Here is a 22,890-nt window from a genome sequence, read left to right on the forward strand (position 1 = left end):
GGCGGCCCTGGAATGCCGGGGGCCGGCAAGGAGCTTGGGGGGGGGGGAGCGGCGGGCAGCGTCCGTGATGATGGGATGCGCAAGAGGAGGTGGAGATTTTCCTCTTCCGTTTCTATGGGATACGTCTAGGATTTCGAGAGCTCCATCTGTGCATAATTTTCAAGAAGGAATCGGGAATTCGCATAGTACTCGTGAGAATCGGGTGTTGGATGGTACTTGCTTTTATAAGAGGAACTCGTAGTCAAAAGCAGAAAACTGTTTCTGCGATGTGAGGCCAATAGTAACTTCACTGCTGTTTTTTTTTATTCCAGAGAAATGCAGGCTTTCTTTTGCTTTTGAAAAAGCTTTTTTAGAAGTACAAAGAAATTGAGTACTAAAATGCACACTGCCTGTGTTAATGGGACTGTTCTCTGAAATTCTTTTTAGTACTTGGAAAATACACTTCTTATATTAACTCTCAAGCAGGCATTTTCCTTGTGCATGTTTTGTGACAGCTGAAATTCTGGCACCTTTCAAATTCTGTGCAGGGAATTTCTTGAAATTGTTGCCCCAAGAATCCTCTGGCACCTGCAGTTTTCTTCCCACTTATAATGAAGAGCACTTCCAATTCTTAGATATTCTGGGAGTGCATTGACTGCAGGTAGGCTTCATATAAGTTTCCCTCTATTTAATACTTGCCACATTAATGTCTGAATAACTGTATTTTCAATATATTTGTGAAGTGATTATGAAAAGACGTTTACAGCACAGTTAGCAAGGTAGTATCTGGAGTGCACAGATACTTAAAGGCAATAGTTATCTCACTTCAAGTGACATTTTTCCTGGCTTTCTTCTTTTCTTGCTTCAAAATGTAATATAAGGGAACATGAGGAACTTCCTTTCTAATGCCCTTGTCTTGATGTAAATAGAAATATAACAGGTTAATTACTGTTAGGGAAGTTTATCATAGTAACTAAACCTTGCTTCATACAGAGTGAGTGTTGTAGACAGATCTAACTCTTAAATCATTAAAACTTTTGTGCTTATTACACATAGCAATACAGTAAAATAACTCTTTATATGGTCCTACAGAGGCAGTTAGATCATTTAGATCTTGAAGTTAGATAATAGTTAACATTGATTGGATATGTTTCAAGTACTTGGGACTTCCTTCTAGAAATGCAGAGTGTTAATGTTTGTTGTGTCCATGGAGTGAGGTATAAAAAAATACCTGAACTAACTAAGGACAAGCATACTTTAATGTGCAGTGTGTTGCTTTACAGCTTTGTAAAGATACTGGGTTAGATACGAAAGATAGGACAGTTTTGGCTGTGCTCTACAGGGCTAATTGCTCATTCTGGGCAAGGCTAATTAGTGCATCCAGCTTCCAGTTTTGGAGCTGGTTCAGGTGTCTGTGTGACCAGTGTTAGTTTAAGCACTCTTCAGTGCTACAGTGTGGCAGTGTAGACTGATTGAAGATAGCTGTTATCACAAGCAAACACAGCACACTTGGGTCATCAATCCAGTGTCCTAGTTGTTAAAACATAACATTCAGGTGATCTCTTAAAACCTACATCCTGTAATCTGAGGAATGGTATTATTAGTGTTGGTAAAATGTCCATGATCTTTGAAGCTTTAGCACAAATGTTTTGGAAAGAAAGGAAAAAGATTCTGCTATTTAGTGATCCATTTCAAAAGAACTTGTAGTTTTTTAAGGCTTTTGGCCTTAGGGTCTCTTTGAATGTTAATTGACACTTGGCTTTTTCTGATTGGGAACTCCAGCAAATCTGTTGCAGAAATTTCTACCGTGGCAGGTGTTTAAACTCATGGCTAATGGCCCTTTCAAGCGCTGTGCCTCACCAGTGTGGTTTTGTGGAAAAAGAGTTGATTGTTGATAGCTTGTATTTTTTAGTAACTTTTTTTAGGCTGTATGTAATGACAAACTAATTAAAATGAGGTAAGTAGCATCTTCTTCAAACCAGTGCATGGAGAGGATTGAAATGTCATCGTGGAGAAGGGAATGGTGACCTTTAGAAAAGTCTTGTGTGCTGTTCAAAAGCTTGTGTCAAGAGAAGGCTGAGGGTAGTTGTGGGAAAGACAGTTAATTTGTTGCATTTGTAGCCTTAAGGTGCATGTGCTTCCTAAAAGCCTGTCTTGGATACAACTGAGTTTGGAGCATGTTTTATTTTTTGACATCTCTGCTTCCCAGCCAAGGGAAGGAGAAGCCATCCATCCCCTTGTCCTGGAACTGAGTAATTGTAGTAAACCATGGCAGGAATTCTGATGGGCTAAGTAGCTTTTTACTTGATGCTTCATGCTGTGCAGAGGGGCATTTGCAAGTATTGATATCAACAGTTAAATTCAAATTCCTACACTGAAAAGGTGTGATATAATAGCATTCACATGTTGTTATCCATAAAACAAACCATTTGCACCCTTTCCAGATTGCTCTTTTGACTTTTCTGAATTACAACAAAGTATAATTGGGAACTGTAGTGTTAAAGAGTGTAAATCTGTTTGTGAAAGCTGAACTACATTTTTGAAAATGTAAGGCAATGCATTTTCTGTTCAGAGCAATTCTATCTGGAGAAGGTTTTGCATGTTCAGGGTGATGTTAAAGCAGAAGAGGTTGTTAGATAATACTATCGAATTGCAGTGTCCTCATTGTAGTAATGATGATGGAGAGGAGGCAGGAACAAACCTACTATAAGTGACTTTTATACATTCATTAAACAATTAAATTTGAACTGTGTGAAATCTGGCTTGTATCTTTATTTTCTACTGAATGGTTTTAGCCAGATCAGGTCCCTTTTAGAGTTCTATATTTTTAGAGTTCTATTTCAATCTCTAAAGTGAAGGTGTGGCAAAAGTAACTTAGAAAAAAACTGTTTCCGAAGTCAGTAATGAGGTGGCCAGATGGTGGCTGGGGACTTGGGGGCAGCCTTTGCTGGAGCCAGAGGTGAGGCTGAGAGGGACACTCAGTGGTAACCTAAAAGCAGCAAGCTGCAAGGGGCCATGGACTACTCTAGATCTTCCCGAGCCCATAGTGGCTGGGAGCTGTTCCCAGACTTTTTGCTTGTTTCCCTTTTGACTTGTTTGAAGTGTGTACCTGGTAGTCCCCAGTCACGGCAAGTGCTCAACAGTTGGTAGTACTGGGCTGTTAGCTACCTTGGGTTTAGGTGTTTTTTTTTATTGTTGTTTGACAATTACTGTTGCTGAGGGTTCTTAACAGTGTGAATGTGGCACTGTCAGATTCCAGGGTTGTTGAGTCAAGAAAAACTGGTAAAGTTCTGGTTTTTAAATTAAATGTCACAGGCTTCTTTGGTTATAAGCTGTGATCCAAAAGTAACTCCTAATTCCCTACCTTTATGATAAGATCTATAGAAAACAAAAGCTTTTAAATAATTCCTTAAATGCAATTATGATGAACAATTGTCATTGCTTGCAGTTTCTAGACTAATGTGCAAGGAACAAAATAACTAGAATTCCACTGCAAGTTCTGGTGTTTCATGCAATAATGCTGTTAAGTACTGCATCCATGTTGTGCTACTTCAGTTTTTGTGGGTGTTTTAAAATACCGTATAAATACTTTATGATGATTTAAAGCTGGTTTTCTTTTTTCTGTTTTTACTTAGAGCATGTATATCTTTAGGATCCAAGACCCGGGCCATTGGGAATGCGGCAAAGAGCCAGGTAAATGGATCAAACTTACCTGACTTGTCTGCTGTTGAACTATGGGAAGGAAATTAATACTCTATTTTTCTGTTACAAAGTCAATTTTCTACAATAAGTGTACATTGTGCAGTAATACTGCTTCAGTACTCTATTCCTGTATTAAAATTGAAACATTATTTCTACATTGTTCTTTCATTGAGAGTAAAAAAGTGAAGAAACAAAACTTTGTTTCTTTCCCTGTAAAAGATTTTTTTTCATCCTTACTCATAACAGTAAGATGAGAGTACATGAAATCTCCAGTGGGGGTGGTGCGGAAAACTGTGCGTATGTTTAAGAAAATATGAAGGAATGAAAGCAACTGGTGGTTGCTCATAATATTAAATGAATGCATCATAGTCATATACTGTCTCAATTTGGAACTTTGAACAGAAGTAAAATTTCTCTAATGCTCTGTAAGTTCACCTGGAATCTAAGAAAACCTTCCTTAGGAAGTAAAATAGGTAAAAATTAATAATGGCCAGTGCAAATCTACAAAATAGATCTGGTCTTGCCTGCTTTCTTTGGGTCCATGCATTGTGTTGGTGTGCTGAGGACTTCCTGCCCCTTGGTCTAGGGTGTAGGTAACTGGAAATTTGCTTGGTGAAGATAAAGGTAATCAAGCCTGCCAGTTGTACTATGAGCAGTCATTGTATGCAGGGGCTGTATCACTTTCAGTCTGAGAAACTTTAGACTTTTTATCGTGAGTGCAACCCCTGAATTCTGGTGGTGAGAAGGCATCCTGTCAGTACTCTTCCCAGCTATAAAGTTTGCAATTTAGACTATTAAATCAGACTAGTTCATCTAGGAGAGGATTACCCTGGAGCAATTTCATAGCTTAAATACCACATTTGTTGGGATTTGGTTGTTCCAAGTCCTTTCTTAAAAGTCTATATTTAAAGTAATTAGGGTGGAACACTGATGAGATAATAGATGTGGGGTGGCTTCATGTCCAGGAGGAATCTGAATTAGAGGAGAACTTAGAAAGGAAGTGAAATACATTAATTTGTTGAAGCTTCATTTAATGTTAATGTAGGTAATAACTTAATTTGTTCCTGCAGACAGCTGTAGCAATAATATGATATAATCTCAAATATTGCATACTATATCAGAGAGCTACTATAGAAAAAAAGGGTAGTTAAAATTGATAGCAGCAAACTACTGGCTATTAAAGAGGGAAGTAAATTTGAGATTGTTTAATGGAGACTGCAGATTAAAAAAAATATTCTTCTTTCTCTCCTCCCACCTTTGGCTTTCCAGTAAGTGTGTGGGGCTTGAAACAAGTCTTCAGTATGTGCATTAAGCCGTTAAGAGTTTACTTCTGTATAGTCTTCTATAGTCTGCATGTCATGGTAATTAAAAGTATCTTTTCCACAGATTGTCACAAATGTAAAAAATACATTACATGGTTTTAAAAAACTTCATGGAAGAGCATTTGAAGATGCTTACATACAATCTGAAAGGGCCAAGCTTCCCTATGAACTTCAGAAGATGCCAAATGGTTCCGTAGGAGTGAAGGTGAGTTAGAACTTTGTGCAGAGTATCTTTAGTGTTAAAGATGAGCACTCTGGGCCTCTATCAGTGAAATTCTTCCTAGAACTTATATTTTCCTTAAAAAAAAATGCTAAATATATTCACACTCATTTGGAAAATAAATGTTAGGTGATAACCAGTACGATAACACCTCTTATTTTTCACAGAGCTTGCCTTTGTGTAGTTTTGCTGTGTTTCTCATTTGTCCTTAACAGTTCATTCACGTCTTTAAATGTTCAGGAAGATCTAGAGTATACTTGCTCTGTATTACATACTCATGTCTTCTAATGATCAAGTAGCATGAAGAAGGTAGTGCATTGTCTCCCATACATGTATGCTATAACATGTTAATAGCTCTCACCCCAAGAAAGATTAAGTTTGTTTCATTCACCCTTAATAAAATTGTGTAATAAATATGCTGTTCCTGAGAGATGAAGAACATTTAGTTCTCTTCCGTAACATCTACTCAAGTATTGCACTTTTCTTTGGGATGTCCATTGAGGTTTCTCATCAATTGTATTAGCTTTCTGTAGTCTGACTAGTAGCATTTCACTTTACCTTACTAGAGTTACCTTCTGATGTGTATAAATACAGTGTGTGTTAGTCTCATCTGAGTTTAGGTCTTACAGACATGCAGAGACCAAGTTTCAGGAATAACAGTCTGAAGATGTTAACCCAAGCAAGATACTTCTAATTTGCTTCTAAACTAAATGGGTAGAAACTGCTTCTCTCAAAGTATTGGAATTTGGATCAGGCGAGTACTTCTGAAGCAAATCTCCCAGTTATTCTTAGTGCGCTTAGAATTGCTTTCTGGTGGGGCTTTATACTGCACAAAATTCCTGAGTTCTGTGTACTTGCTTGTATCATACTAATTGCCCTTGTAAATATAACTACTGCTCATCTGCCAGGTTTTCCTTGCAGAAGACTAGGATTGCGGCTTGTCTGGAATTCAGGACAAGGAACCTCACATGAACGCTGATGTTCACATGTTTCCTGAGAAAGGCAGGAGTTAGAAATGCCTCACTTGCCCCTTCCCCACTTCACGTGCTTGAGTGACCCTTGCAGAAAGCAAATGTTCCTTGGATTTGCTCCAGAAGTCTTTGTTTTAGCTCATGTTAGCTCATTGTGCATTTTGTATTTACTTTTTTAAATTAAAACTCCCCATCAAGCAGAAGTGCTGTAGCATTGTAAATTGCCCCTTGAGAGCACAGAATTGTTAGAGTTGGAAGGGACCCCTAGAGATCATCTAGTCCAACTCCCCTGCTAAATAAAGCAGGATCACCTAGAGCACATCAAGCAGGACTGCATCCAGGTGGTCTTGAATATCTCCAGAGAAGGGAACTCCTCAACCTCCCTGGGCAGCCTGTTCCAGTGCTCTGTCACCCTCATAGTAAAGAAGTTTTTTCTCATATTTAACAGGAACTTTGTATGTTCCAGCTTGTTCCCCTTGCCCCTCATCCTGTCACTGAGAACTACTCAAAGGAGTCTGGCTCCATCCTCCTTGCACACACCCTTTAGATACTTAGAAGCATTAATAAGGTCTCCCCTCAGCCTTCTCCTCTTGAGAAGATATCTACAAGTGTCAAAAGATAACACAGGTGTTAAGGTTTCCCACAAAACAATTCTTGGGTGAACTGAACTGTTAGGATTTGTTGTAGGTAGCACAAATAAATGTATAGCATCAGTTGACATGGAGAGTTATCTGTGTCCAGAGTCTGGTGTTAAAACTTGGGTCTTACTGATCAAAATTGCAAAAAAATGTCTAAGTTGCACATCTTAGAGAAAAGTTGAGGTGATGTATTACGGAACTGCAATTCTGTTTCAGGTGAGATACCTAGATGAAGAGAGACTGTTTGCAATTGAACAGATTACAGGAATGTTGTTGGCCAAACTTAAAGAGACTTCAGAAAGCGCTTTGAAGAAACCAGTGGCAGACTGTGTGATTTCAGTAAGTTGTATTTATTGATATTCTTTCTATAGGTAACTTTATGTAAGCTAGTACCATTTATGCCACGCTGTAATGGGAAGAGATAGAAGTAGTGGATAGAAATCGTATCTCTTTAAAAAAATTGGCCTTTATTGCAAACTTTGGTAATAATATGTGAGAAGATGGAAAAGCTGATAAATCAAGAGTGTGTTTTCAGAAGGAACATACTATTTAAGCTGATCCAGATAGGTTAACTCCAAGTACTCTGTAAATAATCCTGATCACTGTAGTTTCTGTTAGAAACAGGAACTGTCCTATGTGTAAGCACATCTTCCTCAGTTCCAAAGAACCTTCCCAAATTCACGTTACATTTCTTCATCATTACGTAGTTGAACACCATTGGTTTGTAGTGTAGTTGAGATTTGCCTGAATTTCTGTGAGTCTGAGGGTCATACTGGCAATTTGAGAAGCCTAAACTACCTGTCTGTCTTCACCCGTGGCAGGAGAGTAGAGGTTTGACATTGAAAACAAGGTTTTGCTCCTAGTAGGAAGTCGTGAATGTTTGCTTTTCGCATTGTTTTTGTTTACTGCTTGACTTCTTCTCTGGTGAAAAGTTTGGGCATTGGGGTTATCCCTTCTCTGTCAGATAAACATGGTAGCTCGGAAGCTCTATACTTGAGCTGATAGAGATCTACCCTGATCCTTTTCCTTGCTTCCTTATGATTCATGAAGACACGAAGAATACTTCACATAAATGAGGATTTTTAAGGTCAAAGACTCAGAAGAATCTGAGAAAACATTTTCAGTATTTTTTTTTGGTGATGGCACATACTTAATTAAAATATGCACTACAATTTTTTATTCAGACGGCCTTATTAATCTGAGGTTACCTTGTAACAGTTTCTTGTGGTATTGAAATTCATATGGTTGCTTTTTGAAATTGAAAAGTCATCATATCCTACATAATTATTTTTCTGAAACAGGTACCTAGTTTCTTCACTGATGCTGAGCGAAGATCTGTAATGGCGGCTGCACAGATTGCAGGATTAAATTGTCTGAAGCTGATGAATGAAACTACAGCAGGTAAAGGGCAGCAATTCTTGCTTGCTTTTTTTCCTTACCCGTTCTGGCTGTTCAATCTGTGAAGGTGATGATGTGCTCCTGTTACACAATTTGGAGCTTGGAGAAAAAGCGATCCAGGCTAGTACTGCCTAATCTATCTTGGGGACTGGAAGCTCAGCAATTGTTTCAGGGAGATGGTGTTCAGCACTTAAGAGACATGGTTAGCGTTGGGGTTTGCTAACTTGAATACAGTGCCACTTGAAAGTAGCTTCTCTGCTTTTCAAATAAAGCTGGTATTTGTTCTTGCCTCTCTGCTCTACCATAGATCTATAGCAGCTGTATCAGGAAGGCCTGAGCTAGCTTCAGAAGCTTTGAATGATCCAGCTGGGGTGTGCACCTGACCTAAATTCTCAATTGTTGTATTAAATAATAGCATAGTACAGTATTTTCAGATACAACCTGCATCTGCTGATCATATTTAGGAGTAACTTCAACTGTATGACTTAAAAATAGCCAAATCAAGTCAAGTATAAGTCTGTGGTATAATGACAGTTGAAAATTGTGCATTGGCACAACTGGTGTTTCTAGAATGTAATTTAATGCCCTCTTCTGGTTTTGTTGAATCCTAGGCTAGAATATAGAAATGTTACACTTAATGGGGACTAAAGGTGGAGTTGTTTAAACCACTGATTATTGTGTCTTTATTTAAGTTTTCTTTGATTTTTAGCCAGTCTCAAACAATTTTCCAAATTAGCACTGGTACTGAAATCTGATTGAATAAGCTAGTCTTTGAAAACATTTTTTGAAATCTCTTGAGCATGCTTGAATTTTGCAGAGCTGAGCTATAAAAAAAGTGCTGAAAGTAGGGCATTCCAAAGGAGAGGTAGGCATGAGAACTTACTATGTGCAGTTTCACAAATTGCAATGTTAATTTGGCTACAAGCAGAACTGAAATGCCAAAGTGATGCTTCAGTAGTGTTAAACCGTCATTTGACATATATTTACTCCCTGGACAGTGAAAAATGTATTTTCAACATGTTGACTTCTTCTGTGAAGAGTTGCTTTACGTATGAACAGTAATTCTTAAACAGAAGCAAAAATAAGCAATCTAATAAATTCTGGATCTAAACATTTAAATTTATTATGGTGCACATGCTGCTGACTTCAGTTAGTGGTTTGATGTTGCACAGCATGCATTTGTTGTTGAGATGTTAGGTTATAGAGACCACTTAAATGTATGAATGAAAATGAGGTAATTTGCTAGTATAACTATAAATCAAACAGTAAGAAAAAAAAAAGTGGTAACTCAGTGGTCTAAAACTCAAGACCCTTTTGACCCTTATGTTCTGTTTGAGCAGAGTAATGAAGGTATTTAGAAAGAGTAAACAAAAGTAGTGTCTGTCTTTTGGTAGTGCTTTTAATGCATGCTTAACAGCTCTCTACAGCTTTTCCTTCACATCTGTGGGTTGATGTTTTTCAGTTGCCCTAGCCTATGGAATATACAAGCAAGATCTGCCAGCCTTGGAAGAGAAGCCAAGAAATGTGGTCTTTGTAGATATGGGGCATTCTGCGTATCAGGTTTCAATCTGTGCATTTAACAAGGGAAAACTGAAGGTAATTTTCTAAGTCATAAAGTAAAATCCGATATTCCTGAAGTATGTAATTGAGTAATTATCAAAATACCATTCTGTGGAAAGATTGTTAATGAAATAAATCTCTACAACAAATAATATTTAAATGCTGAGTGAAGAAGAAAAAAACTTCTTTGTAATTTCAGCAAATCGCTCTTTATAAAATGCAGAAATGAAGTATCCTAAAGTGCTTTGAAAAGTGCTTGACTGTTAAGCATACTCTGTAGTTTTTTGTGCCATGTTGTGTCACTGAAATATTTGCATTTCATAAGCATTGTGTAGCTGACTTATCAATGGGAAATCATTGAACTCTCTGAATTTCTCTGTGATGATTTATTTTTTCTGTCACCCATGATGTTTGAAAATCTAAATACAACAGGATATGAAGTAAAACGACAGCCTTCACTTCCTGGTGTGGAGATTTTTGTCTGAGTTACTCTTGGCTGAATGTTTTTGCAAACTTTTCTTGGGTAGCAAAATATAGTTTATCTGAAATCATGGAAGATGATAGTGAGCTTTTCTGTTCTGAATGAATGATACTAAACTGGTAGGAACATGACAAAATAGCTATCCTAGTCTGTCTTCAGTGAGCTAGTAACCTGAGTAGGGGTTTCAGTGTGATAGAAAATAGCACAGTAGATGTGACTGTATTTTATTTGGGGAGGGCAGAAACTAAGTAATACAGGAGTGATCTTAAGTTGTTCTATCTACCAACTGCATAGAAGGTGAGAAAACAACAAAGACATTTGCCCATATCAGACCTGTTATTAACTGTTGTAAACACTTACAAAATAGTGTCTGTATAAAAACTATCCCTGCATCTAAACAAACATTGTCTAACAATGTCTAATCTTAGTTCTTTCATTTCTGTGCAGGTCTTGGCTACTACCTTTGACCCTTACCTAGGTGGCAGGAATTTTGATGAGGCTTTGGTAGACTACTTCTCTGAAGAATTTAGGACAAAATACAGACTGAATGTAAAAGAGAATCCCCGAGCAGTGCTACGATTGTATCAGGAATGTGAAAAACTGAAGAAGCTTATGAGTGCAAATGCTTCTGACCTCCCACTCAATATTGAGTGCTTCATGAATGACCTTGATGTCTCCAGTAAAATGAACAGGTACTAAGCATTATTTTCACTTGCGTTGCACAGTGCAGCGTGGTCTCCAAGCTGTCTTGTAATGTGAAATGCTTTCTTATTCCTGCAGAAGTCAGTTTGAGCAGTTGTGTGCTGCCCTTCTGTCCAGAGTGGAACCTCCTCTAAGAGCAGCCATGGATCAAGCTAGTAAGTAAGAGTTAATTTAGGTGCTGATTTTGGTTCAAAACAGTAACTAGTAAGCCAGTTACCCTGGATCTCTTTAATGATTATCTTTTTAATATATTTTTGTATTTATTAGAATTGCAAAGATAAGTACTGAAAAGTTAAATGTAAGTTCCATTCATATGCTTGTCATGTATGCATGATCCCTTTCCTGGCTCATTTAGTGCACATAATCACTCTGCAACCTTGGTTTATTGACCCTCATTCACCCCATGTAATGGAAAAGGTTGGCTCTGAAAGATTATTTTATATAAAACCACAAAACAATCAAATCAGAACCATAATGGGGAAAAGCTTCTCTTTACTGCAACTGTCTGGCCAGCCTGTTCCATATGCAATACATACATGTCCTCACTGACCTGAGAATTTGGCAGTATATTCCTGAAAATAATTATCCAAATTATCTGAAGCATGTGCAAATGACAATTTTTTGTTTTGTTTTTTTGCCTAATGTAGTAGAAAGGAGAGATTAGACTTTCACAGGAAAATGTTTTACACCTAATTGCAACATCTTCAACTAAAAGAAAGGGAAGGATTCTGCTTATCTTGGCTAGATAAGTAATAGAGGAAGTAAGAACCTGAGTAACTGCTGAGCAGAGCTGTTCAAGGACTGACAGGTGTTTGAGATCACTTTATACATGCATCTTGAATTCAGAATTAGGAAGTTACCCTGCAAGCACAGTCTCATATTTCTTAGTTGTTTTTTTTAAGTGTTTTGCTTTTCTTTATTGAGAAACAAAACCAAATATAAACTGAGGCAGATTTGGAGTTGAATTTTGTTCTTGTTTGGGAGGGGTGAGGTATTGTCCAGTAGTGCAGAGCTGCCAAACAAAACCCAGTTAATTACACACACTTGAGTTTGTGCATACCAAAAAAGGGATGCACATGGGCAATGCATTTTCAAAGAACAGCTGTCCTCATAAATGCTGTGTTTTCCAGGATTATGCACTTAAAAAGTGGTAGCCTGGAGGAGGGACAATTAATGTGAATAGGATATAGGACATACCTGGTTGTAAACATCTTGTCAGCCATTGAATATATTCAGAGCTCGTCACAGTGTCTAAATAATAAGAGAATTCTCTTTTTTTTTTTTGATTGTTCAAAGACAGCTTTTTTGTATCTTGATGACTAAAGGCCTTGTACTCTTTTTTTCTAGAACTTCAACGTGAAGATATCTACAGTATAGAAATAGTAGGTGGGGCTACTAGAATTCCAGCAGTAAAGGAACAGATCTCTAGCTTTTTCTGTAAAGAGATAAGCACCACACTAAATGCTGATGAAGCTGTTGCAAGAGGCTGTGCCTTGCAGGTATAAATGAAACTTCAGTATTGCTTCTTTGCTCGTGTACTAATGAAATGCAACTAACAAAAAGCAAAAGGTGTCACAGCTGAAACAAGACATAGAGTTTTGTTCATTCAACAGTACTTGACAGTGACCCTTAAGAAATTGGTTTATATGTGCAAATTGGCTGTAGTGTCATGTTAGAAGGATGGTTTTGTTACAGACCTGTTAAATTTGATGACCCAAATTGCAGTGTTCCATTTCTTGTGTAGTGATTTGGAAGCCTGACTGGATATCTTTACTGACAGTCAGTGGGGAAGTAGCATCTGTTACTGTTACTTTAGTTGTCTTCAAGTTCAACTAACTTTCTACTAAGCATAGAAAGCTTCTGATAAGAGTTGTGTGATCACCAGGACCTCCATGTGACCTATATGAATTGTAGCCTTTTTGCATTTGGGTATTAAGTATTGTACTTGCTGTTTCTTTGACTACATGGATTTAATACAATTTTGGTCTTTGTTTTCTAGTGTGCAATTCTTTCCCCAGCTTTTAAAGTGCGTGAATTTTCCATCACAGATGTTGTTCCTTATTCTATAACGTTAAGATGGAAATCATCTTACGAGGAAGGAACAGGGTATGTTATATGGTGCCTACTAAGAAGTGTGTGTTGGTTATATATAAAGAAAAATGTTGGGCTGTGTGAAAGACCAGGCCTCAGACTTTGAAGCTGTTGTCAACTCAAACAGTTTAAATTTTGTTTGCATTATACCTCTGGATTTTTGTTTGCTGTTAGTAATTTTAATTTTAAAATGTTAGTGTGAAGTTGCTCAGTTTTTGAGAAGTGTAATACAGAATGCGTAGTCCATCTTCAAGATCTACAGGCCTTCAACCTGTAACTCTTGACATAAACTGAAACTAAATAATTGTACTTGGTTAGCACAGCTGCTGATCATTAACATCCCTTGATTTTTGATTATCCATTGTGTGATGCCCAGTGGTTTAACCTTACTTAATATTTTACTGCTTTAGGGAGTGTGAAGTCTTCAGTAAGAACCATTCTGCTCCATTCTCAAAAGTAATTACTTTCCACAAGAAAGAGCCTTTTGACCTGGAAGCTTTCTACACCCATCCACATGAAGTGCCTTATCCTGACTCCAGAATAGGTAAGGGCATATGAATAAAACCCACATAGCCAACTCCTGCTGACAAGTATTTCTCCTTTTTTCAAGATATGCTGCTTGCGTATTTCCTAGGTTATAGAAAAGCCTAGTTTCTTTAGAAGGGTTTAGCACAAGTTGTCTTGGTTGAGATGCAGTGATCAAATGGTATCGACATCATCTTTTGGCAGTTCCTAAAAAAAATACATTATTTCTAATTGTCTTCACTGTTCTGAATGCTTTAAAACTAGTAAGTACAAAGAGCATAGTGCTCTATTGTCTGGTTCTTTGAACTCTATAAAATGGGTAAGAATATTATGTGCCTGCTAGCCTGGATTTTTTTCAAAGAAACTGGCTCAAACCAGTTGTCAGCATTAGATAGTTACCTGGCCAGACAGGCATCTGTCATACCTCTTTCTGTTAATTTGAGAACATAGAAGATGGGCATTTCCTGAACTTAAACATCTGTAGTAGAGTCTAAAGTATTAGATGGTATGAATAAGTTTCCAGTAGCTAATTCTATCTTGCTGTTATTAGTAGACTCTTCATGGCCCTTAAGTCACAATTTTATTTACTGATTTATGTATCAGATACAAACCTGGTGCTTTCTGTTTAGCTATGTATGCAAGAATTCTGTCATCTTTAACATTCTCCTTTACATGTGCACAGTCTGCATCATTTGCACTCAAATTTGCAGTAAGTTGCAAAATACAGTATCAACCTTACTGCTTCCAGAAGTCTTGATAAGCACTGTTCATTCTCAAAAATGTGTAGTGCATATGCATTACCAAATTCAGATCAAGTCTCTTCGCTCTGTTAATATTTTATATTTCAGTGCAAAGTTTGAGTTACATGGACGGTAGAAACTGTTTGTAATGAATCAAGGTCATTTCCCTAGGCGGCAACAGATTGCAATGCCTAACCTTGACTTTTTATTTAAGTTACATTAAGTTGCTATTTAAATTAACACCCTTCAAGGAATGTACTTAATTTCTTTTTTTTTTTCCCTCTTTTACTATTTCTGTAGCAACAATTAAAAGTCTTTGTGGTTTTTTTCAAGGGCGTTTCACTATTCAAAATGTTGGTCCCCAACACGATGGTGACAATTCCAAAGTGAAGGTTAAAGTGCGTGTCAATATTCACGGCCTTTTCAGTGTGGCTAATGCCTCTATCATAGAGAAGCAGAACATAGAGGGCGATCATAATGACCCACCCATGGACACTGAATCATCAATTAAAAACCAAGGCAGAGATGATGAGCTGGTATGTAAACTTGTAAATATCTACACTCCTTGTAATTCTGACGAGAGTCAATAATTAGAGATGAAATCATCATGTATACCTTTAGACAATTACTACTTGTCCACACTGAAATTATTGCTCCAGTTATGTAACGCATTTCTTCATCTTTATTATGGTGCCACTGAGAGGAAAAAAAATAGTTCTAAAACCAGACCCTAAAGAAAGTTTTAATTTTTTCATTGTTCTTTACAATTTCTCCACTAGTCTTCACATTATCTAGTGTTGCTATCAAAAGGCAATGTATTTAAAGAGATCTAATGACAGGTTAATTACAAAAGTTTGTTTTTCCTGAACTACATTTTCATCAACTAGTTTGTGTACTCAGTGTTAGTAGTTCTTAGAAACTATCTTGTAAGCCCCCTTGTAAGGAGAAAATTACAGAATTTTCTCTCATTGAAGTGCAAGTAGGATCGAGATTCCTGATAGTGCAGTGGTACTGAGAGTCAATCACAGAGTAGTGAGGTGCTATTATATTGGGTACTGCAGATTTGAGGACTGGGTGCCGGGGCATGCTTTCCAGCTGGGAAGGGCACATTAGCAGTGGTTTCAGCAGCCTTTCGGTTTTGCTTTTGCCCTTTTGTAGCTTGGGATTGTATTTCACAGCTCACAGGGGAGAGATGATTGTGTAGAGAAGAAGAGGATAAAGAAATGATCAAGCAGCTGCTTCACACTCCTGCTGTCTTTCTGAGGCTGTAAAGTGCTCAGCAGTGCAACCAATCTCAGACTGTCAGGCATCATGAAGGAGGTTTTCCTTAGGAAGTGAGGCTGGGCAAACACTTGGCAGTTCTGTGTAGATGAAGGGATGAATGCATTTCCTGTTGTTTTAAATATAGTCCATGATACTTTTTCCCACTTTACTTGAATGTAGCACAGGAATTAGAGCAACTGGTTACACATTTAGTGTTGCATAATGGATAAAAGCTACTTATTAAATATCCTACTGCTTTGCAGGAACTTGAGCATATTTGACATGTCAAACATGATGCAGTTCCTTGTGGACAAACACTCTGCATCTTATGCAAGTGAACAAGGGTTGAAAGTGATATAGCTGGCATTTAGTGTAATGCTGCAGGTGGAGGTTACAAAGATGAGTAATAAGCTGTGTTCAATTCAAGAGTAACCACCTCCATCCTCAGGCTTTCACTTTGTAGTACTTCCATTCATCTAACAAGTGTTCTGTTTTACAATGGTGCTTGTCAGCAATCCCCTTTCGTTATTGAGGATGGTCCCCTCGACTCTGAGGAGAAGGCAGAGGTTTGTGGTGCATATATGTATTATTTTGCTCCTCTAGCTTTTCTGTGTAGGTAAAAGAGTTGCTTCCAGTTGCATTTTCTGTGTGAACAGTAAGAACAGTAATTAAGGATTATTTTTTTTCCTACTGTGAAGTGACAAAACCTAAATTCAGTAAAAGTAGCCTTCTTGTTTCTAGCTTATATCATTAAAACCTTGCTGCCTCAACATACCAAAACTTCAATATGTGCACCTGTGTTAGAATTGGAAATCTAGGTAAAATTTTCTTGTGTTTTGCATAACTAACAGTGAATTATTTTATATGCATACCCAGGAATTTAGTGATTCTAGGAATCTTAGTTCCTTATCATGGAAATAATCTTAGAACTTCAGACTTCAGACACAGCTCATTATTTATTGATGCTCTAGATGTACCAGTATTGGAGTCATCCTGAAAACTTTTGACTTAGCCATCACTATGTTACTAAAAGATTCCTGCAGCAATGGCAGAGAATTGTATTACTTAAGCTAAATCAAGTGATCAGCACCACTAATTAGTGATTTCATCCATGTCCTTAAATTTGGAATAAGGCATAGGTGAACTATAAATAAGTTACACATTCTTAATTTTGGGTGGCAGGGAGGGAAGACAGTAGGTCATGTGCTCCAAGAGGCTACTAAAAAAAAAAAAAATGTATGGTCCTATGAGAAGGATACAGATAACAATTGCAGTTGCTTAGTTGTTTCTGCTTTGGATTACAAACATTAAAAGTTTAGGTGAAAAACAAGGTTGAAGTTCTGGCTGTTCCATAGAGAACCTATAGTTACTGCCTGTGTTGGTGATGTGTTTCTAGAATGTTATTTGCATACATTTTATATGTATCTATTTCTAACTTAGAATGAAAGGAATATTCACAGGGCTTAGTGTAATTCTTTAACAGGGGGCAGACAGCAACAGAATTATTTCAAGGGAGACATGCTGAATAGAATTTATTTTGAGAAAGATATGGATACAAGTACTATATATATCAAAATGCCTGTTTAAATATGGCAAATCAAAAATTTCTAAGTTGGATTCTGAAGCCTTTCTGTCATATATTGAAATTGATGTCAGTTTGTATAGCAAGTGTTCGCATTCAGCTTTGTAACTCTTTTTCTAGGATAAAATGCAGGTTGATCAAGATGAAGGTATTCAGAAGAGTCAAGCTGAACAACAGAATCAAGCAGATGAGGAAACTGAAAATGCAGGAACTGAAACAAAAGTTGGTATTCAGTACTGATGAGGAAATGTAATGTTGTTTCCCTTAGACTTTTTTTCCCCAGTATTCTGGAAGTAATTTATCTTACCAGTTGTAATATGGGACTTACTAGTTGTAAATATGGGACTGTGTTTAGAGGAGTACAGCTGTCTTGAAACAGTTCAGTTTGGAATCCTACATTAGCACGTTGATTTTGAACATAAGACTTTGACGTAAGTTTCTGTTAACATAGTTTCAAAGTGAAGATGGAATCTAGGGGAACATAACAAACATTGTGAAGAAGAATGGGATTTTAAACAGATTTTTTCAGCAGTTCTTCATGTGATGTTTAAAGAAATTGAATTCTACCGGTCTGGCTCAAAACTAAGGTAGTGGTTTTGAATAGCAGAGGAGATATTAGGTTCTTCATTTACATGTAATTCATTTGTAGCTGTCATTCCAGTTTAATTTGTCGCTCTTTTTTGAGTGTATATGTAGTAATATTCCTATTCCTGCAAGTTTATTAATAGCGTAAATCTTTTTATAGACTGCTTCTGGAGACAAGCAAGATCATCCAGCCCAGCCGAAGGCTAAAGCAAAAGTTAAGAGTATTGACCTACCTATACAGGCAAGCCTCTATAGACAACTGGGACAAGATCTTATCAATTCCTATATAGAAAATGAGGTAAGCAGCATAAACAAATTAATGTCACTAGAAATAATTATCCAGGAAGTACTTGCAACCATAAACTTATTATCTAATTGAGAATTCCTTAGAGGCTTGTCCTTAATCATAAGGCGTTTTGTTTTGATTAGGTTTCTTTGAGAAACTAATCCATTTCACGAGACTTGAGTACGCGGGTCACAGAATGGTTTGGGTTGGAAAGGATCGTTTAGTTCCGACACCCCTGCATAGGCAGAGACACCTCCTACTAGACCAGGTTGCTCCAAGTCCCATCCAACCTGGCCTGGAACACTTCAGGGAGGGGCCATCCACAACTTCCTGGGCAACCTGTACCAGTGTCTAACCCCTCTCACAATAATAAATTTCTTCCCAATATGTAATACAAATCTCCCCTCTTCCAGTTTGAAACCATTACCACAGAATCTTAGGGGATGGAAGGGACCTTGAAAGATCATCTAGTCCAACCCCCCTGCCAGAGCAGGATCACCTAGAGCACATTACACAGGAACGTGTCCGGGCGGGTTTTGAATGTCTCCAGCCAAGGAGACTCCACAACCTCTGGGCAGCCTGTTCCAGTGCTCTGTCACTCTCACAGTAAAGATGTTCTTCCTGATATTCATATGGAACCCCCTATGCTCCAGTTTGCATCCATTGCCCCTTGTCCTATCACTGGTCATCACTGAAAAAGGCTTAACTCCATCACCCTGGCACTCGCCCTTTACATATTTGTAAACATTGATGAGGTAGCACCTTAATGTCCTCTTCTCCAAGCTAAAGAGACCCAGCTCCCTCAGCCTTTCCTTGTAAGGGAGAAGTTCCACTCCCTTCATCATCTTTGTAGCTCTGCGCTGGACTCTTTCAAGCAGTTCCCTGTCCTTTTGGAACTGAGGGGCCCAGAACTGGACACAATACTCCAGTTCTGCCTGCAGTAGAGATGATTTACCCAAAGGTGAAAAGTTAACCCCAGAACAGCATCTCCCCAGGGATGCCTGGGATCCCATTGCTGGCTCATGGTCATCCTCCTGTCCACCAGGACCCTTTACTTCTAGACCTGTCTCTGGTGGTCAGATAATTGATATCTGATCTATTGATGTTGAAGCACTTGCCAAACAACTTCTAAATGTGAACTAATTTTTCTCCCATTCCAGTTCTGCCTGCAGTAGAGATGATTTACCCAAAGGTGAAAAGTTAAATCAGTAATTGTGAATTGGCAGGCTTCTGCCAAGTTTTTTGGTACAGAACCAAGAGAGTAATCATAAATCTTGACACTTGAAAGCTTTTAGATTTAAATAAGCTTTTCTCCACCCTAGGGGAAGATGATGATGCAAGACAAGCTTGAGAAGGAAAGAAATGATGCTAAGAATGCTGTTGAAGAGTATGTGTATGATTTCAGAGACAAACTGTGTGGAGTCTTTGAGAAATTCATCACTGAAGAAGTAAGTTGCTTATGTGTTTCAGCTGCTGGAAAAAATTCCCCTGTATTAAAATGTTGTGAGTGTGGGTTATATGGAGGCTGCAGGAGTCTTTTTGACTTGTTTTGGAGTATGAAATGTGAATTAACTTCACATCTGTGAAGTTCAGGTGACACTTACACCTGATACTTGACACGCTGATATGCAGGATTATTTATTGTCTGAGAAGTTTCTCAGTGGCAAGCTAATATGTGGCTGTTTATAACCAGTAGAGTCCAATTAAAACAATTCTAACTTAAACTATATGTATAGTTGTCCAAATTTTTTTCTTCCGTGCTGCTATCGGAGAATGTGAGAAACAGAACTTGCCATGTAAATATACTATGCAAGAATGTTGAGATGCATGTGCTTTCTTACAAAATCAATCTTGAAGCTGTGTAGCTCTCAGAAACTTCAACTGCAAGTCTCATTAGTAGGACTGTCCTGCCTCCTTTACCATTCTGTAAAATCTTGGCTTTGAAGTCTGTTGATTACCATTCTCCTTCACAATCATATGTTGAATATTTTGAATTGATGAAACAGTCTCTCTTTTGAGTAGGGGGGTTTCTTTTTATGCTGGAGGGAGTGAAGTCTCCTTTGTCTTTTTCCCTTCTGAGATAGAGTATCTCAAACTTGCTTTATAGGATTCAAACAAGCTGACCTTGATGTTAGAGGACACAGAAAACTGGCTTTATGAGGATGGAGAGGACCAGCCAAAGCAAGTATACATGGATAAGCTTCAGGAATTAAGAGTAAGGTTTTAAGTTACTTTCTTGAAAAATGGTGTGTTTGGCAGTGGGGGCATTTATATAAATATTTATGGCTAAGTAAGCCAAGCTCTTAATGAGGGATTTGTGTGTGCATAGCTATGTATGAGTTTTGTAAATCATTAACTTTTAAGAATGGATGTTCAGATTGTATCTGGATGTTGTTTAGTTATGCAATGTACATAATGTTTAGAGATAGAAATATAGTTTGTTATAATGTCAGTGTGCTCCTAATTTGAAAACAGTAAAAATTAAGCAGACTGTTGCTAATGACTATAAAAGTAATTGCTATGGGAATTTTCTGTCAGTCTTATTACAGTCTGAAAGCAGCTTTTGAGTAGTTAGTGCCTTCCCAGGGGTTCAGAATTACACTCCAAATAGATGCTCTGGTTTTCCTGTTTTCAGTGGTTTTCTATAGCTGTATCATAAAACTGAATTTTTTGTCTAATTTTTAAAGATAATAGCTTCCACATGGATTAGTAATGACAAAAAATTATTTGGTTGCACTAAAGCAAAGGGCACGCACTAAACTTTTGAATGGGTGAGAAGTTAAAGGCAGGCTTCCTTCCCTTGCTACATTTTATTCTTGGACCAGACTAAAGTCAACTTGTATTTTGTTAAGATCTTTGTGCTTGTTTTCAGAAATTTGGACAGCCAATTCAGGAAAGATACATGGAACATGAAGAGAGACCAAAAGTTTTAAATGAACTGGGAAAGAAGATTCAGCTCCTTATGAAAGCAGTAGAAGCATACAAAAATAAGGTAGAAGCAAATTATTTAGGGAATGAACTATTACGGGTGCTCTGATTTTGGCTGTAGAATTTTTGTGTTTAAAAAAGAAATCCTATAGGATTACCTGTTAAGCTGCTTTAAAATGGCGGTTGTGCTTCAGCCTCTGAGAACTTCTAAAAATATTCTGGATTGTTAGAAAAATGGTTTCTTCACGAGAACACAAATTAAACATAGTCATATTTTTATGGTAACTTGTACCACGTGAAATGGATGTCTCAATTCATGGCTGTTTACCATTGTTTCTGTAATTTTCCAAGACTACTTATTGTGATTAGTTCAACAAACTACAGCAAATCTTGGATGCATTTTTTCTTGCACAGTCATTACTACCCTATGTACCCTGATTTAAATTTCAAATGTCTAAAAGTCATGTCTTTTTCTGCAGTCGTTCTTTATACTAAACACTTGTTAAAAACTTACTTCTATTGGGTTGCAGCAACGATACCTATTTTATTGTGTGTCCATGAAATTCTTAATTGAGAAGCATATATTATGTTATTATATAAATACCTTTCTCCTTAGGATGAAAAATATGATCACCTAGATCCTGCTGAGATGGAGAAAGTTGAAAAATACATTAACGAAGCTATGAATTGGTTGAACAGCAAAATGAATGCCCAGAACAAACTAAGTCTAACTCAGGATCCAGTTGTCAAAGTGGCAGAAATACTGACAAAATCTAAGGTAAAAAGAAATGCATCATTGTGTGGGTTGCTTTCTAACAAGGGATTTTTTTAGAAGATTTTGGCCTCTGTCTTCAGCTAGAATATGACACTGGCAGAGCTTTTAAAGGTGTTAAAAGATCCAGACAGGGGGAGCAGTAGTTTTATAAGTGTTGAATTTTGACTCTTGATTTACCAGTGCCTCTGAATAACCCTTTTTAAAATACCCTGAGTCAAAGCACTAGGCATGCTAGAAAATGGATTACGATGTAGGCTTTTAAGGGATCAGAAGCTCTTTAGCTAGTGAAGGGTTGTATGTTAAGTTTCTAGACTGGATGGAATTCAAAAGTCTAGTCCTTGAAAATTAAATTCCAGATCACTATGAAGCTGAAACAAATTTGAGACATTCTAGTATAATGCAATTACTGTGCCACCAAGTGAACTTGCTCTCTTCTGTTACAACTAGGAATTGGATAGCTTCTGTAATCCCATTATATACAAACCCAAACCGAAGATAGAACCTCCCAATGATGGGCAGTCAAAGGCCAATGGTGAACACAATGGACCAGTGAATGGACAGAGCGGTGCCGAAACAAAACCTGAACCAGCAAAGGACAGTTCTCAGCAGACCAAACCACCTGGAGAAATGGAAGTGGACTAAATCTAGCATTTCTTTTACTTAATTAAAATAGTACAAGTAACCACAGGGTCCATTCTTTTTGTCTGGTACACACCTCAGATGTTCATTTATTCTTAGCCAACCTTCTGTCATTTGTTGCTGAGTAGTTTTGAAAGTGTTTTATATTAAGTACACTTCAGATGTTCATTTCCACTGATGCTGCTTATGTGGAGCTTTAGCCAAATGTAGATTGTGTAAGTCAGTTTAAGCTTTCCCCAATATATTTTATATCAAACATACAGAATTGATATATAAATGGCAACAATCTACCTTATTTAAAGCTTTTATTGTGGATAAAACCTCAGCTCCTTTATTCAGGAAAGGATACTGTATTGCACTACTGATGCTCAAGTGTAGATCTAATTGCATCTTTATTTTGGAAAAATATTGGAATTGAAGTGGCAACACGTCACTTTAAGCACTGACCTTTTCTAGTTATTGTATTGTTATAATTTAAATATTAAAATAGAGGTTAGTTGGCA

The 22,890-nt window shown here is 37.5% G+C and overlaps 1 protein-coding gene across 2 annotated transcripts; it reads left to right on the forward strand.

Moving 5' to 3' along the window:
• The first annotated feature begins 3,620 nt into the window (after nt 1–3,620).
• Nucleotides 3,621–22,890, forward strand: HSPA4L (heat shock 70kDa protein 4-like). 2 transcript variants are annotated; one of them, XM_010008912.1, is made up of 18 exons: nt 3,621–3,672; nt 5,068–5,208; nt 7,049–7,171; nt 8,134–8,233; nt 9,693–9,826; nt 10,719–10,963; nt 11,052–11,128; nt 12,321–12,472; nt 12,973–13,079; nt 13,475–13,608; nt 14,663–14,865; nt 17,295–17,396; nt 17,920–18,057; nt 19,368–19,493; nt 20,153–20,260; nt 20,918–21,037; nt 21,590–21,751; nt 22,196–22,890. In XM_010008912.1, exons 2-18 carry the CDS (start codon nt 5,182–5,184, stop codon nt 22,388–22,390), a joined length of 2,253 nt encoding a protein of 750 aa, XP_010007214.1. In that variant the 5' UTR covers nt 3,621–3,672; nt 5,068–5,181; the 3' UTR covers nt 22,391–22,890. The 2 variants fall into 2 exon arrangements, with proteins under 2 accessions (XP_010007214.1, XP_010007215.1); XM_010008913.1 differs by lacking the exon at nt 17,295–17,396 and adding an exon at nt 16,847–16,865 and having other exon boundaries at nt 3,622–3,672; nt 12,973–13,083; nt 13,479–13,608; nt 17,933–18,057.

This window comes from Chaetura pelagica, unplaced genomic scaffold (genome assembly GCF_000747805.2).
Source record: "Chaetura pelagica isolate M959 unplaced genomic scaffold, ChaPel_1.0 scaffold221, whole genome shotgun sequence".
In the NCBI taxonomy this organism is placed as follows: domain Eukaryota; kingdom Metazoa; phylum Chordata; class Aves; order Apodiformes; family Apodidae; genus Chaetura; species Chaetura pelagica.